This window comes from Hermetia illucens, chromosome 3 (genome assembly GCF_905115235.1).
Source record: "Hermetia illucens chromosome 3, iHerIll2.2.curated.20191125, whole genome shotgun sequence".
Lineage (NCBI taxonomy): Eukaryota > Metazoa > Arthropoda > Insecta > Diptera > Stratiomyidae > Hermetia > Hermetia illucens.
Window position 1 is genome coordinate 141,619,685 of NC_051851.1, and position 19,478 is coordinate 141,639,162.

A 19,478-nucleotide genomic window follows, 5' to 3' on the forward strand; every position below is an offset into this window, starting at 1 on the left:
TTATGCCTACATCGCGGGCAGAGCTCCTCGGAGCTCAAGCGTGGAGTTGCGCTGTCCAACTCGGGTGCCGTATCCCTTAGTTGCGGCAGAGGTGTTAGATAGGCCTTGCATCCACTGGTATGAATGCTGAGCCTGCACTCAGTATAAACCAGGACCGCTGTGCTTGCATGGCGGGGCTCTGATTGTGGTCACAAATTCAATCCGTGTCCAAAGAGGACCGTGGGATTATGCCTACACGGCAGGTACTCACGTAAAACCCCCAGGACTTTCATCACATGTCACTCCCACGTACTCGAGGAGGGCGATCAGACCCGAGTCTGAAAGGGACTCATCTGAAGTGGCTTCGGCCACGAAGCCTCACCGGAGGTTATCTGGTACCATGGGAACCGGGACGGCCCTCTGAGAGCATATGCTCTAGGAGAATTCCTAGAGGATGTGTTCTCGGCCCGGTTATTAGCGGTTGGAACTAGTGGGAGTTTCATGGTGGTTGTGGTTATGCCTACATCGCGGGCAGAGCTCCTCGGAGCTCAAGCGTGGAGTTGCGCTGTACAACTCGGGCGCCGTACCCCTTAGTTGCAGCAGAGGTGTTAGATAGGCCTCGCATCCACTGGTATGATCCGAAGAGGACCGTGTGATTATGCCTACACGGCAGGTACTCACGTAAAACCCCCAGGACTTTCATCACATGTCGCTATTCTGTGCAAAAAGGGATCGCTTTTGTTGCGGGAGAGTAAAGAACTGCAAATTTCCATTCGAAGCGCGATGTTTTGCTCCGTAAGGGCATGCGGAACCCATTTGTCGAGCTTTTCCACCGTTCCAAGTTGTTGCAAGTGGCGGAAAATTTTCGAATAGTGTACGCCCAGTTTCCCTGCAATGTCTCTCACAGACTGACGTGTGTCGGATTGGACTAGCAAACGCAGATCGTCGTTGTCAATCGATGGTCCTGGATGTTCACGTGGCCCACTTTGAAGGTTTACGTCGCCTGACCGGAATTTTTCGAACCACCGCCGTGTGGTTCGTTCGCTTACCGTATCACCTCTTAATGTTCCTGGTCGCCTCCGCTGCTTTATAACCGGGTTTGAGCTCATACAGAAAAAGTATACGTTCTTGGGTCTTTTCCATCCTTTTATTCACTGTTTTCACAACGATGGTCAAAACTGAAATGTCTCCTTGATTAAATGTAGGAATGTTTATACTTCATTATCCGACACCAACGGCGCCAACTGGTGGTGGTTTGATACAGCAAAGTTCCAACTAACTTCACTTGATTGCCAAATCGGCCATTCATGTGCAACAACCTAATATTATTTTGTAGGCATCAAAGCACACTTGAGTTGCATGGCAGAGAATATTTTGCAGTGTCGGCGGTTCATTCCATGTAATGAACTCAGTTGACTGCTACGATTTTTCAGTTTTGGTTTGTATCCACCTGTTGAAATGTCAAAATATATAGTTGCTTGCAGTTGGCTGCCGCGCTAGTAAAATATGAGCATTCCGCGTCGCGGCGGTTGTGCCGAATGTAGTGCCCGTCGCGTAGCGTACACGCGGTCGTACCTTTTTTAACTTTTTTATTCTCGGAGTTTTGCTCTCCTGTATCTACAGCTAGTTTTTAAAATAGGCAGGACATATCACTTTTTTTGTCCCCTCTTGTGGATCTGTTCGTGGTTCTAGATGGAGATAACCAAATTATGAATAGTTTTCATGGTCCAGCGTTCATTTTTGGCCCTTCCATTGTTGACTATTTGTTGCGAAGTTGGCAATTCAATATTCCTATTATGCTCCACCATAATTCTTGTTAGTTCTGGTGATTGAGTTGAGTTTGGAGTTCTTTGAAATAAGATGTTCATCTCTCACATGTTTCATTTTCGTTCCCAATGATTGCCCCTACTTTGTTTTTACAAGGATTGGTTTTGGATTGATATCCACGTCTCAGGCTCTTCACTACTTTGTAGGCTTTATCTTATGTTGTTCGCAATGCTGTCGCCATTTTTTTAACTCCTCATCAAAATTTTTTCGTTTCTTTTGCTTTAATATTTTATTAGCTTGTCCATGGTTTTCGTAATTTTCTCTCATCATCTTCTGTTTCACTCTATATTTTGTCTATATGCATCGCTTTTCTTGAATGCCAAGAAAATTCTTCATAAAACCAATCATTTCTTCCATTTTTTAACTTTAAAAAATTTTGAAGTGGGTTGATTTTTATCATTATTTCTGAGGCCCGCATAGGTGTTGTGGATAGCTTCAGTGTTAGCTCTCACCTGATCGTCAGAGGGGATTCTGGGTGGTGTTGTTATTCGAGCCCGGAGCACCATACCAACGAGATAGTGATCCGAGCCTATATTGACCCCCCCCCCCCCTGATATTCATCAAGGCTGAGAGATGGCGGCGTTCGATCAACACGTAGTCAATTTGGTCGAAAGTGGTCCCATCTGGAGAGGCACACGTATGTTTGTGGACCGCTTTCCGCGCAAACCAGGTACTTCGAACAGCCATTTCGTGTGACACTGCTAATTGAATAATCCGCAGTCCATTATCATTTGTATTTTGGTGTAAGCTATGGGAGCCAACGTATCGCCTGAATACGGGCTCCTTCCCTACTTGGCTGTTAAAATCTCCAAGTATGATTTTGATATCATATCTGGGTTAGGCTTCGAAGGTTTGTTCTACTGCCTCGTAGAGGGTATCCTTCTCCGACTCTGCAGTCTCCTCTATAGGGGCGTGAAAGTTAATAAGATTTATATTTCTAAACTTGCCTCGCAAGCGCAGAGTGCATACCCGTTCGCTTTTGTTTTCAAAGCCGGTAACAGCTGGTTTCACTTTTTGGCTGACTAAGAAACCTACTAGTGTCCGGATAGCTGAGTGGTTAGAGCACAAGGCTGTCGTACGGAAGGTCACGGTTCAAATCTCACTGGTGGCAGTAGGATTTGTATCGTGATTTGACGTCGGATACCAGTCGACTCAGCTGTGAATGAGTATCTGAGTCAAAATCAGGGTAATAATCTCGGGCGGGCGCAATGCTGACCACATTGTCTCCTACAATATACTTTAGTGTACCGTTACAGTCTTGAATGAAGTGCTCTAACACACTTCAAGGCCCTGATCCAATATGGATTGTTGTTGGTTTACTGGATGGCCACTATAATATATGGTATAGCGGCTCTTCTCCAGGAAACCGGTCCCTGTCCAACGCATCTCCTGTAACGCTGTTATAGCAGCCCTTTGTTGGGACAGGGCTAGCTGCTCAGCATCTTCATCTCTGTACAGGGAGCGCACGTTCTATGAGAAAATGCGCAAATCGTTATTTCTTTGTCGTTGCCGGGTTCGTCGTTGTGTATTCCGTCCAGTCCGAGTCTCCTGTTGTAGCTTCGTAACATCGGTTTTCCGTGTAGGGTTGTCAGCCCTATCCGTTTTTAGGCGCGGGAGACTCGCCTTCATCCTTCTCCGTCTGCAGCTTTTCATTAAGAAAGAGCTCCCAGCGGTCACCACGTGTAGGTGGAGATAGGGTTTGGTAGTAGAGCTGTTGGTGTTAGTTGAGCAGGCGTTTCCCAGGTTTTATGCTCCATCTTGGGTCCCAATGCACGTTTCGCCCTGGGGCCTATACTACCCTTTGACCGCGCTTCTTCATATATGGGAGAATTCCTTTGGTATGTCAATTATTCTCATTAATTTTTCTGTCAGGATCTTTAGGATATAGTAAATAAACGCGAAATTAATACAATTAATTCTTATTTTAAGTTTTGTGTTGGGTAGTTCCCGATAATGAATCTTGTTTCAGTTTGTTCATTTTGGCCGCCTACTGTTCTATATTGTAGTTTACGTCAGAATTAATGAAAGTACTAATTGAGATTGGAAGGGATTTCATAGTTTAAATATGTCCACGAAATTTCTTTCAATCGGTGCAGCCGTTTTGGAGAAAAGTGCGTATGAGCTGACAGACAGTAAACCGATTTTGTTTTACACAAAACCTTAAAAAAGCATCGGATGGTATGTCCGCCGCGATCAACTTCCTTAAAGAAATTGAATATTGACAGGGAAAGTAAGAACAACAAAGCACGTCAACTGGAAACATTTAGAGTCTACTGGCACCTTTCAATCCGCATTATATGAACGCTAATTCAAACAAGAACTACTTCAATATATAAAGATTTTATTTCTTTTTCTTTTTTAACTTTTTCATTTTCTGGTTAGCTTTGTGGTAACCAGTTTTCCGTCTTTTTTCCATAACTTCCTTATATTTACGTTTATTATATTTCTGGAATTCGGCATCAGCCAATAATTCATCGACCAGAGAACGCTTTTTGTTCTTACGTTCACCTCGTTCGCTGAAGTAATCCAATGCTGAATGTTGAACTGTGCCAACCTGAAAAGGAAACGAATCACGGTTGAAAAATAAAATCGTGAAAATTGCACTGCGGGCATCAAGCAATTGAAGTGCAGTACATTAGTAAAACCCACCTGAAAATATTTAGGGAGTGTTTTAAATGAATTCCGTTTGTAGAAATGTTTAGGGTCCAAAGCGGATCTCATCTGAAGGACTTTCAAATCGCTTTCCAACTCCTCGGTTAGTTCTGGGGCGGGCATATTGAACCAGTTCTTGCCCTTGGTTTTATCGCGTTCAGCCTAAAATAACATAAAATTAACCTTAATTTACATACACCTGAAGTGTAGACACGAACTAACGAATTCGTCAATCAGATTACTAAAGATTCATCAAAGGTCATCAAATCACCAGAACCTATTTTCTACCCAGAGCCTCCCGTTTACGTTTCATTGAGATATTTTTCATATGTGCAATAACTAAATTGTTAATCTATGAACTTTAGCAATAACAATAGTCTGATAATTGCAGCCGAATTCCTGTCCCGCCGGCCTTACAAGGCAAGCCCAAACTGAAAGACAAACCCTAAGATTACAGCGGGTGAAACTTCCCCGCTCTGAGTTGAGTCTTAGAAAATAAGCTCCTTCGCGGCGAATCGATTGAATTCTGGTGTCGAATTATCATCACAGACGAAATCATTTTTTCTGGTAAATTTATTTATATGTTTAATGACAGGATGTTCTCACCTTTTTCATTTTGGCCAACTGCCTTGCTGACGGCTTTTCTAATTTGTCCTTTTTCTCAATAGCTTTTAAGGTGCTCGACTTGAGTTCGTCAAGGTTTGGCCGAGTGAAATCATCATCCACTGGGATTTGTGACGAGGACGTGCCAGCTTGTGGATTGTGTTTGCCTTTAATTACTCCTTGTGGCCATCCCATGGATTCAGCGAAGTCATCGTAATCATTTTTTTTAGACTTTGTGGTTTTCTGCGCTGGGTATGATGTTAAGGTACTCTTCAGAAAATTTGCGAGTTCTTTTCGATATGCTGGTAGGTCTTGGGAAAAAGTAGATTTTTGAGATTATTATCCAAGAAAATTTCCACCCAAAATTAAATTATTGAACTTGAATGGATGAAGAAGAATTGGCTCTAAAACATGATAAATTTCTAAGAGGTTAGATATTGTCTTCTATTTGTAGTTAAGTCTAAAATTGATAGACAAGGGGTAGCTTCCTCTAAACTACAATTTTATTTTATACCTTTGAAGGGCAATTACCGGAATCTGTGTTTATTAATCGCGTCGCGTTTTCTCTCAAAATGTCTAGACTTTCCCAAGGGTCCAAGGTTGTCGTTCGGTTCATGTGACGCAAGAGTTCAAGATTTTCGCGTTGAATGGTATGGGCTTCCTCGACTATGTGCGCTGCCACTGATGATCTTATGCACGACGTTTGTTTCCGAACACTACTTACCGCTTCCTTGATGTGTTCATTGAATCTAGTCGTTATCAGGCATTTAGTCTGTCCTATGTATATTTTATTGCTGCACGTTATTCGGTAGATCACGCTTTTTTCCTCCGCTGCCAAAGGATCCTTGACACTTCCCAGTAGATTCCGCAAGGTGGACGATCGACTCGAACCTACGACTTCCAGTCGGTACTTTTTTACCCAATTCCTGATGTTGTTAAATAGGTAGGAATATGGGATACTTATCCGTCGAAAGGTTACCTCCTTCTGCTGCGAAAATAGTGTTGTATAGGCATGCATATTGTGTTGCTTGACCTTCCTTCCAATCAATTTCTCAATAGTCTGAGTATTATACACATTCTTAATAGCGGTGTCAATAATATACTGTCGTTCCTTATTGAAACCGTATTCAGAAATTATAGGCAGCCATTTTTGGGAAAATGTGTAGTGCGAAGTTTCTGGTATCGTTCTCTGCGTTGCTGTAGGCTTACGGTATATCTCGAACTTAAGCTTCCCGCTAGAGTTGACAATATTTAGATCCAGGAAGGGCAGAGCCCCATCCTTTTCTACCTCTAGTGTAAACTCGGAAACTGCAACGCATTGAGAGGATGGATGGTGACGAGGTGATGGTGTCGTTCGATGTAAAGGCATTGTTTCCCAACACGCCAGTGAAAGAGAGTTAGTTTTCGAAATCGAGATATGGCTGAGCCAGTTTGGATCTAGCCCGAAATGGAGAAGAAAAGTTCGTATCTATGCAAACCTTGCCAGGCTCTGCATGAACGAAAACTATTTTACATTTCAGGACAAATTCTACAAAACTACCTTGGGAGTAGCGATGGGGAACCCCCTCTCGCCGTTACTCACTGAAAGATTCATGTCATCAAGAAATTGAATCGAGGGGAATAATGCCTAAAGTATGGTTTAGTTATGTAGACGACATTGTCATCTCCTCTATAAACAAGATTCATCATAAAATTGAGTTTACACTAGAGGTAGAAAGGATGGGGCTCTACCCTTCCTGGATCTAAATATTGTCAACTCTAGCGGAAAGCTTAAGTTCGAGATATACCGTAAGCCTACAGCACCTCATACCTCATCCAAGAAACGTGGGTTGTTGGTGGGGTAGTCAGGGGCCTAAACTTCCAACATGCTGACTATTGTATGACAATGGAAGCGATCGACCCCGCACCTGCATGGTAGTCTCCAAAGACTTCCAGGCTAATTTGGTTAACGACCTACGTGATGGCGACACCACATCGGCTAAGCTAACCATAAAAATTCAACAGGGAGATAAAGAGATACTCTGGTGCTCTGCATATTTTCCTTACGACGCAGAAGACGTTCGCAGTGGAACATTCATTAGAGCTATCCAATATGCCAAAAGTAGGGGCATAGGGGTAATAGCAGGCGAGTCAGGTGGCATCTCCTGACATCGCATCTCTGATCGGAGAGTGGAGAGTATCAAATGATATCACACTGTCGGATCACAGACTCATCGATTTGGTTATGGGCATGGATCCACCTCCACCCACTTCATTTCGGAATCCGAGGAAGACAAATTGGGTGATGATTCAAATAGAATTGAGCGCCCGAGTTACAATCCCTGGAAAGCGTATCAAGTCCATTGCTGGAATTGAGAAGACAACCCAGATGATCACAACTAGCATGAGAGAAGCTTTCGAAGAAAGCCATGGTGGAACTCGGATTTGGCAAAACAGGAAAACGACAAGGATGCTCTTTAATCGTGCCCTGAAGGGTGAATCAGGCACTAGCTGGAATCGCTATAAAGAGGCACAGGAGGCTCGAAAGAAGAGCATAAGATCGGCTAAACGATCATCTTGGAAACGCTTTTGCGAAGAGACTAACTCTCTTGAGGCAACCTCAAAGCTGAAGCGGATTCTGGTTAAAGAACGTAGCCAGAAACTGGGTTATTTACGTTTACAGAATGGGAAGTACACAGAAAGCGATGAAGAAACGGCAAACCATTTGCTTGAAGTGCACTTCCCAGGCAGCATCCAAAATCTAATCTAGGGGCCAACAGGTGCATACAGCCTTCAACCGAGAGACTGGAATCTGGCATGCAAAGTAGTATCACTGAAGCGAATGAAATGGGCATTTAACTCGTTCCATAGATACAAGTCTGCAGGTCCGGATGGCATCATCCCTGCGCTAGTAATAGAGGGAGTGGGTGCCCTGGGTCTACACATTCGGATTATATATCCTGCATGGCTAACACATGCTTATATTCTAATTAAATGGCAAGATGTGAAGGTGCTGTTCATTCTCAAACCAGGAAAACCCGCCTACACAGACGCAAAAAGCTTTCAATCGATCAGCCTAACGTCCTTCGGTTCATAAGGGATACACACATTCCTAAGTGGCCACTTCACCATAGGCAACACACCTACCAGAAAGGCAAATCCACGGAGACAGCACTCCATGAACTTACGGAAAAAATTGAAAAGGCGATGTCCGAAGAAGGATACGCCTTAGGCACATTCGTAGACATCGAAGGTGCCTTCAATTATGCCTCATTCGCGGCAAGACAGCATGGAATCGAACCGCTACTAATCAGTTGGATCCTTCACATGCTAGAGTGGAGAAAAATTCGCATATCGGTCGGCCAGGAGTCTATTGAAGCAGGTTGTCTTAGGGACTGCCCACAGGGAGGGGTTCTCTCTCCACTGTTATGGCTCTTGATAATGGATACCCTTCTGTAGCTCCTGGAGGACGAAAAAAGTCTTCGCGCAAGCATTTGCGGACAACCTAGCTGTAATAATTACCGGCAAGTTCGCGGACACAGTGTGGCCAAGACTGAACTTTGCTAACAGCAGAAAGCTGCTAACGCAGATTCAGAGACTTGGTTGCCTAAGTATTACTGGAGCAATGAGTACTACGCCGACTGCGGCACTTGAAGCTATCCTAAATTTACCCCCCATTCACTTGGAGGTGAAACGGAAAGCGGCCAACGACGCATATAGGCTAGATACCATTGGGGCGTGGAAAGGCGGCCAATCAAACGGTCATGCGTCTATCTGGAAATTCGTTGAAAAACATACGGTAGCCCTGATGCCGACCGATCATATGGTTTCCAGATTCGTCTTTGAAAAGACATACACTGTCGTAATCACCGAAAAAGAAGAATGGTCACAAGTGGTTATGAGTCTTTTCAGATTACAGACCTAATAATCTTCACCGAGGGGTCAGTCATGGAGGATGGATCGGGCGCAGGGGTGTTCTCCGATCCGATTATAGAACTGGCCCGACCCCTCGGAGAAATGACGACCATATTCCAGGCGAAGATATATGCCATTTCATTGGCAGCAGAAGAATGTCTGCGACAAAAATCGGACAGTCGGGCGGCATTTTTTGACGGGACACTGCTCCTTAAACTACCATATGGAAAAGATTGGGGTAGTGGTTTCGGCTATGTGCAGCCAATGTGAGGACGAGGAGAAGACGGCCCTGCACTTTTTATGCAGCTGCCCGGCATTCGCAGATCTCAGACGAAGACACCTTGGCAAGGTTTTCTTCAATGAAGAATCTGCACACTCTCTGCCTCTGGAGAATGTTCTTAGATTCGCTAAAGACTGCGCCCGCCGTAGGCGGGAAGCCATTGAATAGGCAACTTACGGAGATAGTACAATGGCCTGAGTGCTCGGAGTTGCGGCTCCCTCAGTTAACTAAACTAACTAACTAAGCCTACAGCAACGCAGAGAACGATACCAGCAACTTCGCACCACACATTTTCCCGAAAATGGGCTACATGATTCACCGACTGATTACATACCCTCTTTCAGAGTACGGTTTCAATAAGAAACGACAGTATATTATTGAGAAGAATAGGTATAACCCTCAGACTATTGAGAAATTGATTGGAAGGAAGGTCAAGCAACACAATATGCATGCCTATACAACACTATTTTTGCAGCAGAAGGAGGTAACCTTCCGACGGATAAGTATCCCATATTCCTACCTATTTAACAACATCAGGAATTGGGTAAAAAAGTACCGACTGGAAGTCGTAGGTTCGAGTCGATCGTCCACCTTGCGCAATCTACAGAGAAGTGTCAAGGATCCTTTGGCAGTGGAGGAAAAAAGCGGGATCTACCGAATAACGTGCAGCAACTGCAATAAAATATACAGAGGACAGACTAAACACATGATAACGACTAGATTCAATGAACACATCAAGGAAGCGGTAAGTAGTGTTCGGAAACAAACGTCGTGCATAAGATCATCAGTGGCAGCGCACATAGTCGAGGAAGCCCATACCATTCAACGCGAAAATCTTGAACTCTTGCGGCACATAAACCGAACGACAACCTTGGACTCTTGGGAAAGTCTAGACATTTTGAGAGAAGACGCGACGCGGTTATTAAACACAGATTTCGATAAATGCCATTCAAAGGTATAAAATAAAATTGTCGTTTGGAGGAAGCTACTGGTCTATCAATACATGATAAAATATTATGTTGGCCAATTCCGCGGTGTGGTTAAGAAATTAATAAAAACTTACCATTCTGACACGATTCTCCTTCTGCTTCAGACGCTGATTTTTCTGCATCATTTTCCTTGGATAAAAGCCTCTTGTGGACTTTAGATTTTCTTACAGAAGATTCTGAATTTTTAATCAATAGATCCTCATCACCAGCAGTGTCGAGGACGAACAAATCCATCGCAATCGGAGGAATATGCAGACCCAACTCCTTGATAAAACCCGCGTGTGTCAACAATCTTACGTCAAAGGCAGCTAACCTCGTTCTGCCTTTTTCAATCAGCTGTTCACAGCGAAATAGGGGTTTCAAGTTTCCAAACAAGTTTAGACCTTCAAAAAGTATGACGCGCCATCTATTACGTAGAATGTGAACTTCAGCTTACGCGGAAAAGGTTAGTTGACCGTTTGAGACAAAAAATAAATACTAATTACCATCTTTAAAGATGATTTTAAAAAAAGAAGTCCATGGACATATTCATCAAGATACTAATTTCAGCAATGATTACTTTTCACCATTATTGGTTCCACCCTTTCCAATCAAATCGGAGGTTATATGGCACAATCAGCTGATTTACATTTTGATGTAAACATGAAGACTTCGGTCTTTAACTAACAATGATATTCCGAAGCTTAGCCGTGATATCAACGGTGAGTATAACTTGAATGGTTGAAAATTCAAACTGAAAGATTATTTCAATACAGCGGGCATATAGTCCGAAGCCAACAGCTCGCCAGGCAGATCTAATGGCTCGGGGGTTACCCAAGCAAACACCTATTCCCAATGTCAAGGATATCATAGTGGTTGCATCTGGGAAAGGAGGCGTTGGTAAATCTACTACAGCAGGTATGTATCCAAATTTTGAACCTCATCAAGTTTTCTTAATTGTGAAGGATAACTGACTTCAGGAGAGTTTTATTAACTAAAAAAGCCGCTAATAAAGCTATTCCTGAAAAAGTAACGAGTTGAAGGAACCAGGAATCTCTACTTGGCTGTAAATATAAGTTAATTATCTAATTTTTTGCTATCCTGTTCGATTGCCACCTGGATTGTGAAATGAATGGCAAAGCGAAGGAAAATGTGTGTGTTATCAACACGCGTTAGTGGCAAAAGTTTTTGTAGATTCTAGCCTGCGCGCTATAGCGTATTTAATATGGTGGTCCAGGGTGAGGAAGTGCAGAAGGTCATTTGCCGGGCAATACCGAGTCCCAGTGACACCTGCACAAGTGGTTACTGCAAGCTTGGTTTCATTATATGGTATTTCTTATTCAGCGCCTTCCACAACAGACTAGAACCGTACGCATGGCCGGATGCAGAAAAACAGCAGCGAAAATCTTCTGCGCGCATCATCATCATCAACGGCGCAAGAATCGGTAACAGATCTAGGCCTACCTTAATAAGGAACTCCAGGCATCCCGGTTTTGCGCCGAAGTCCACCAATTCGATATCGCTAAAATTGTCTGGCGTCCTGACCTACGCCCATCTTAGGCAGGGTCTGCCTCGTCTTCCTTTTCTACCATAGATATTGCCCTTATAGACTTTCCGGGCTGGATCATCCTCATTCATACGGGTTAAGTGACCAGCCCACCGTAACCTATTGAGCCGGATTTTATCCACAACTTGACGGTCATAGTATCGCTCATAGATTTCGTCGTTCTGTAGGCTAAGGAATCGTCCATCCTCATGTAGGGGGCCAAAAATTCTTCGGAGGATTCTTCTCTCGAACGCGGCCAAGAGTTCGCAATTCTTCTTGCTAAGAACCCAAGTCTCCGAAAAATACATGAGGACTGGAAAGTCTTGTACAGTAAAAGCTTTGACCCTATGGTGAGACGTCTCGAGCGGAACAGTTTTTGTAAGCTGAAATAGGCTCTGTTGGCTGACAACAACCGTACGCCGATTTCCTCATCGTAGTTGGTTTCATCTTATGTATATTGAAATGATGACTAGTTGTGGAGTTTGCATGCAGTTTGCGCACGCTACTCTATACTTGATCAAGTGTATTTCTTCCCGTTTTTCTGACACGAATCATCTGACTTGTTCTTAACACGAATAAGCGATTGTGGTGGGAAGCAGAATGATTATGAAACCATCAGCTAACTAGCGCAGAAGTTGACCGTGATAATACATGACAGCATCAATATCCTTGCATTGAGAGTGATGATTAGCCATCAACTCAAAAGTTGCAAGGAGAGTAGTGGTGGCAGAGAGTACTCTCTCGTGCTAAAATTCGGTGTGGGACCAAGAGACTTTATGAAATTAAATAAGGTACATACGAATGTCATCAGTTTTTCCAATGTGTATCCACATATTTCACAAGAGAAACATGTAAAATTATCTAGCGGTGAGGAAAAAGTAGTCATCACCATCATTCATCATGGCTCCTAGATGTAACTTCAGCTTCTGATCTCTTTAACATCATTCCACTCATAACAGGGAAATCGTAGTCATGAGGTCATCAGATGTAGAGAGATTGACCTCCTACTGGGGTTTCTACTCCTCCCTGAGAGGCAGCCCTTCTGAAAAAGTCGGGCTCCCGAAATCATAAAATTTTTCAAAATTTCTTCAAACAATATTTGTGAATTTTCTTAGAATCCTTTTCAAATCTTTTTTATAAATTTTTGAAGGAATTCTTTGAGGTATTCTTCATCACACACGTCGTCTTCATCACACACACACATACACACAAAATGGCGGCCGACTCTTCTTTCTACACTAATTCTTCTTCTCGGTCCCGGCTATCAATAATATCTACGAGAACACTTATTTTAATTAGTCTATTTGAGTCCCCTGATAGGATTCTATGTTAAATCTCTTCTATACCATTTTTGTTTGTTGTTTCAAATTTGTGGGTTGTTGTTTCAAAATTTCTCCAAACAATATTTGTAATTGTCATAGAATCTTTTTCAAATCTTGGTTGAAATTTTATATTGGTGGTGGAGAAAAAAGTTGTCATCATCATCATCATCATTCATTAATACATACTGTACAGGGAAATTGCGGGAATGAAAGAAAACAGAAAACACAGATTTTTTCAGAAGAACGGAATACACTTGAATATTTCCAAAATCAAATTTTGGTCATGCATTTTTCCGTGTACTTATTATTGACGGCCGGTACCGGTTTTTGGTGCTGACGTTCCCACCATATATTTTGTCTTGCCTTCATTGATGTGTAGCCCAAGATCTCGCCTCAATTGCCGCCTGCTTGATCTGGATGAAGGCAGTCTGTACGTGTCGGGTCGTTCTTCCCATGATGTCGATATCGTCAGCATAGGCCAATATTTGGGTGGACTTAAAGAGAATCGTACCCTTCGCGCAGGGCCAGGTTAAAGAGGACGCATGATAGGGCATCCCTTGTCGTAGACCGTTGTTGATGTCGAATGGTCTTGAGAGTGATCCTGCTGCCTTTATCTGGCCACAGGGTCGGCCTAGTCGTGATAAGCCTCCGCGCGTGCCCACGTCCTTTGAGGATGCAACATTACTCGGTATGCAGCATTCTTCCGTTCCTTAGCTAGCTTACATTCATCGTCAAACCAGCCGTTCCGACTTTTTTTTTGCGGCTGGGGCCAAGTATGTTTGTAGCCGTATCAATGATAACGTTCTTCAGCTGGTTGTGAAGATCATTTGTTGATGCTTCGTCTCCAAGACCTCTGTTGTCTGCGGTTATTGCGGCATCCATTTCCCTCTTATAGGTGTTGTGGATTGCTTCAGTATTCACTCTCAGCTGATTGTCAGTAGTAGGTAGGTGTAGGTGGTGTTGTAATTCGTACTCGGAGCACCATGCCAACGAAATAGTGGTCCGAGTCTATATTGACCCCCCCACCCCCATATATCTTCTGAAATTTATCAAGGCTGACAGGTGGCGTCGTGCAATCAGCACGTGGTCAATTTCGTTGAAAGTGGTCCCGTGTGGAGAGGCCCACGTATGTTTGTGGATCGCTTTCCGCGCAAACCAGGTACTTCCACCAACCATTTCGTGCGATACTGCTATCTGCGCAGTCTGTTATCATTGGTATCCCTATGTAAGCTATGGGAGCCAACATATCGCCTGAATACGGGCCTCGTCCCTACTTGACTGTTGAAGTCTCCAGGTATGATTTTGATATCATATTTGGGGCAGGCTTCGAGGATCCGCTCAACTGCCTCGAAGAAGGTATCCTTCTCCGACTCTGCAGTCTCCTCTATAGGGGCGTGGACGTTTATGAAGCCTATATTTCTAAATTTGCCTCGCAAACGCAGCCTTTCGTTTATATTTTAAAAGCCGATAACAGCAGGTTTTATTTTTTGGCTGACTAAGCAACCTACTCCGAGCACAAGGTTTACTAGATGGCCGCTATAATATATGGTGTAGCGGCTCTTCTCCAGGAAACCGGTTCCTGTCCATGAGAAAATGTGCAAATCATTAATCCGTTGTCGTTGCCGGGTTCGTCGTTGTAAAATCCATCCTGTTCGAGGCTCGGTTTTCCGTGTAAGGTTGTCAGCCCTACCCAACCCCCAACCTGGAGGACTAATTGGTACATTTTGTCCCGTTTTTAGGCGCGGGAGAGTCGCCTTCATCCTTCTCGGTGCAGTTTTTCATAAAGAAAGAACTCCCAGCGATCATGTGGAGGTGGAGATACGGTTTGGTAGTAGAACGGTTGGTGTTGGTTCCGCAGGCGTTTCCTAGGTTTTATGCCCCATCGTGGGTAGGAATCCACATTTCGCCCTGGGACATATACTACCCTTTGACCGCCATTTTTAGTTCCTGCAAAAAACTGCGATAAAACTTACACTCACCGCACTTCTTAGTTCCAGGTACGGGCAATCCTGGGTTAGTAGATTGTGTTGTATAATATAGGCATGACCAGCAATTTAACAATGAATGGAACTTATTTTTGTTGCTATTTTCGACTTTCCTTATCTCCTCCACATCAAAGGTCAGTTGACAAATTTTCATGAATCAGTAAGAGCTAGCAGATACCGGTCGTGTAGTCAAGATGATATGACCCATCCCCTCCAAGTCCTCCGACCAAGACAGAATGTATCCCTGTCGGATTCCGCATTACACTCCAAATTTCTCTGAGATTTTATCTGTTGTTAATATAATAATTGTGACTTCCCCTGGAATGCTTCTCCTACTTCAGGTACCATAGATACACTTCCTGTTGGTGCTCTTGGACGTTTCTTGAAATCAATGAAGAGCAGATAGTTGTCTGATCTCCATACATTCCACCACAAAGATTCAAAGATGTTAATTTGGTTATAACAGGAAAATTCAACAAGTGGAGCTCAACTAGATGTTATACGACTTTAGGATTGTGATGAAATCCAAGATCCACCTTTTTATTATTTACAAATTATTTGATGATGCCATAAAAAGCGCCGGAACTATTTTTATTTGAGCTAGAATCTGCTTCCCTGCTTGTGCAATGGCAAATATCCTTTTCTCACAACGTACCCTAGGGTTTTTGACGTACTATCGGGATATTGCTGTCCAGTATCTACTACCACTAGGCTTACCCGATTACAAAAGCACAGTGCTTTCCACAATTTTATCGTGTTACTTTGTTCATGTCCAGAATGTCTAGCCCATGCAATATACGAATTTATTTACGAAGTCTACTATCTCCCTGACAATCACCATTTCCTTTGATCATAAAGTGGTATGTATTCTAGCTGTTAAATTCGGGCACAATCAATCAATCCCCAACCTGCAGTTGGCTTGCTCTAGAAATTGATAAGCTTTTTGAACGTGGCGCGTAACTTAATTCACCCCAGAGATAAATTCACAGAATATTTGTATATCAGGATGTTTCTAGCTATAAGGGAGAAATAGAACGCCGTTTGTTTCCCCGCAAAAGTTGGTTTTTGTACATATAGTAATATCTGAGGAATATACCAGCACTGGTCGTTTCTACCAGTGAAGTAGGCAACGTTGAATTCTCCCCTAACGCTCGTCCGGCCAAATGGACGAGTTAGGATTTGATGGGGGAAGTCTGAGGCATAATTCATATAGAAATATTCACTTCATGCATAATCCTATTATGAGAGGTGAATATATAGTACTCCATAGTACGAAACGTTTTAAGTGCCATAACACAGATATGCTTCGGGGGCATTACAGACATATAGTTTTTATAAACTGGTGTAAATGTAGCAACTCAATCGAGGTCGCTTATTTAATCCCTCTGGGAGACGATGAGGTAAGTTCTTCGCCTTGAGGTCCGACTTTAGTTGAATACATGAAACACTAGAACCTCATGGTGACCATTTTATAATAGAACAAAGTCTCCGCTTAGATCTTTTTTTAAAAAATAAATCGTCTTTATTCGCGAATAGAGTTAATCTTCATTATTGAATTCTTAAAATATCTTTTGAATTTTTCAGTGAATCTTTCAGTTACATTATCAGCCATGGGCAAACGTGTTGGACTTCTCGATGCGGATGTATTTGGACCGTCCGTGCCACTCATGATGAACATCTCAGAAGAGCCACTAGTCGACGAAAACAATCTAATGATACCTCCAATAAACTATGGTGTAAAATGTTTATCCATGGGATTATTAGTTCAAAGTGGACCAATTGTGTGGCGAGGTCCCCTTGTTATGTCCGCTTTACAACGGTTACTTCGCGGAGCAGTCTGGGGTCCTTTGGACATTCTAATAGTCGACACACCTCCTGGAACTGGAGACATACATTTGTCATTAACCCAAAACGTTCCTTTATCAGGCGTACTTCTAGTAAGTACCCCACAAGTAGCCGCTTTGGATGTCACAGCACGAGGAGCTGAGATGTATAAAAAATTTGGAGTTCCACTCATAGGATTATCAGAAAACATGCGCCATGCAATATGTAGCAATTGCAAAAGTAAGATTGAAATTTTCCGAAATGTTACAGAAAAGTATGCCAAAGATTTGGGAGTGGAGGTTATAGCAAGTATCCCAATTGATGGATCAATAACTGAATGCTGTGATACAGGAATGCCAATGGCACTTAAAAAACGCGATTCGGATTACTCGAAAGAATTCGAGAGATTAGGAGAAAGAATTTTAAAATTTATAGACGATAAGAATAAAAAGTAATTTTTACAATCAGCAAATAGTGTATATTTAGTAGGTCCAATGTAAATCGTAAATAGAATTCAGAAAACACATTGTGCTAAAGAGAAGGGAGTGAAAATATTGATATATTCAAAACTTATCGTCTTGACAAAAACACGAGTTAAAATTGAGGTTCTGGGGCAATATTTACTGAACATTCTTGGAGGTTTAAATTAAATCATTTAGAACGTTGATAAACCTTATCTGCCTTCCCTATTTTTTGACGAAGCCAAATTCGTTGCTGGGGTGTCAGGTAGAATGTTGTCACTTGCCACCATGGGGTAGGACCCCGGGAAATGAGTTCTGAGAAGCAGGTGCATCCTGTCCTCCTCATTCTCGGTAAATGTTCCATCTTCCTTCTTCAAATAGACAGAGGATATTGTCCTGTCTTTGTCTACAGCCTTGTAAAGCCTGGTTACTTCTCTGATCTGTTCGATCCTTTCACAGAATTCCCTGAAGCTGTTCTGTTTTGCTTCCCTGATCGCGTGGCTAAACGCAGTCAGTGCATTTTTATACCTCTGTCAGTCCCCGGTTTCTTTTGCCCGGTTGAAGAGTTTTCGTGCCTCTGTTCTCATTCTGGCCAGGTTCCTGTTCCACCATGGTACATCCCTTGATGACTTAACTGTTTTAGCCGGACAGCTGACCTCATGTGCGTCAATGACGACTGTGTTGAAGTGTTCCACCACTGTTTCTAGTTTCAGTTCTCTCCTGATGTCGCGGTGGGCAATGTTGCTGCTCAAGTGCGTTGCGTGGGATTCCCAATCCGTTCTCCTGGGACTCCTTATTATTCTTTTTATTTCGGAGTTACCCTCAATGTCGAATCTGATTATCCTATGGCGCAGGTTGTCTTTCAGCAGGCGCAGCAATCCCGAATCTGTGACACCCTGTCTGTGATCTCTTGTCTAAGACCGGATCGCTTGGGCGCCTTGGGTTCTCCCCGTATATCAGCTCCGCGGGGCTGGCAGCAAATTCCTCTCAGCGGGTTGTTCGTAGGCCGAGTAGGACGAGAAGCAAGACCTGAGTCCAGAACAGATCATCGCGAGCCATAATGGCGGCTTTCAGCGTCCGGTGGCAACGCTCTAGCATCCTATTGGATTGCGGGTGGTAAGCGGTAGTTCGCTGGCGTTTGAATCCCAGAAGTTTGCCTAACTCCGAGAAAAGGGTGGACTCAAATTGCATTCCCTGGTCAATGATGATCACTGCAGGGACGACAAAGCGAGGGATCCATTCTCGACAGAGGGCTTCGGCACAGGATTGCGCCATAATATCCTTACTTGTAACCGTGCGAGTCTCGCAAAGGGCCTACGATGTCGAGGTGTATGGTGTGGAACCGCTTGATGGTGCGGGGAAATGAGCCCACCTCTTTTCTTACATGCCAGGTGACCTTACACTTTTGGCATGCGATGCAGTCTCTGGCCCAGGAGTTAATGTCCTTATTCATGGAGGGCCAGAAGTATTTCTCGGTGACTAACCGATTTGACGTCCTGATGCCTGGGTGCGCTGCGTCGTGAACCGCGTGGAACACTTCCTTGCGAAAGGTGGCCGGGGTCCTGTTCCGAGTATTCGCAGCAGAGAGAGAAATTCGAGCCGAAGATGGGCAACTCCCGAAATTTACATTTGAGGTTGGATTTGAGGCTCTGAAGTACTACGTCATCTACCTGTGCCTTGGCGATAGCCGAGAAGTCGAGTGAGGCGGAGATGTTAACCTCGGAGACACGTAACAAAGCGTCAGCAACTATATTGTCCTTGCCGGACACGTGCTGTACGTCGGACGTGAACTGACTTATGAAGCTCTGGTGTCGAAGCTGACGAGGGGACGCTTTGTCGGGCTTTCGTTTCAAAGAAATGTGAGAGGCTTATGGTCCGTGAACACTATGAGCGGCCTGCCTTCTAGGGAGAAGCGGAAGTACTTAATGCTCAAGTACGAGGTGAGCAGTTCTCGATCGTAGGTACTGTAGTTCCGTCGAGCGGGGTTTAACTGTCTGGAGAAGAAGCTCAACAGCTGCCAGAATTGGTTCACCCTTTGGTGAAGAGCAGCACCTACTGTGATGTCACACGCATCAACAAAAACGGCTAGGGGTGCATCTTGTCCAAGAAATGCCAAGAGTGTAGCATCAGCCAGTTG

General features: G+C 43.6%; 2 protein-coding genes and 1 non-coding gene across 3 annotated transcripts; 1 reads left to right on the forward strand and 2 right to left on the reverse strand.

Annotated features, from left to right (window-relative positions):
- Positions 1–4,130: 4,130 nt before the first annotated feature.
- LOC119651275 (deoxynucleotidyltransferase terminal-interacting protein 2) lies at positions 4,131–10,528 on the reverse strand. The gene is made up of 4 exons (XM_038054780.1): positions 10,299–10,528; positions 5,065–5,372; positions 4,456–4,620; positions 4,131–4,360 (listed from the first exon to the last, which is right to left on the reverse strand). Exons 1-4 carry the CDS (start codon positions 10,456–10,458, stop codon positions 4,148–4,150), a joined length of 846 nt encoding a protein of 281 aa, XP_037910708.1. The 5' UTR covers positions 10,459–10,528; the 3' UTR covers positions 4,131–4,147.
- LOC119653287 lies at positions 4,687–4,972 on the reverse strand. The gene has a single exon (XR_005249682.1). It is a non-coding gene; the product is annotated as a small nucleolar RNA U85 (small nucleolar RNA).
- A 240-nt stretch (positions 10,529–10,768) lies between the features above and the next one.
- LOC119651396 (iron-sulfur protein NUBPL) lies at positions 10,769–17,347 on the forward strand. Its single transcript, XM_038054977.1, has 3 exons — positions 10,769–10,925; positions 10,980–11,121; positions 16,641–17,347. Exons 1-3 carry the CDS (start codon positions 10,893–10,895, stop codon positions 17,333–17,335), a joined length of 870 nt encoding a protein of 289 aa, XP_037910905.1. The 5' UTR covers positions 10,769–10,892; the 3' UTR covers positions 17,336–17,347.
- The last annotated feature ends 2,131 nt before the right edge of the window (positions 17,348–19,478 follow it).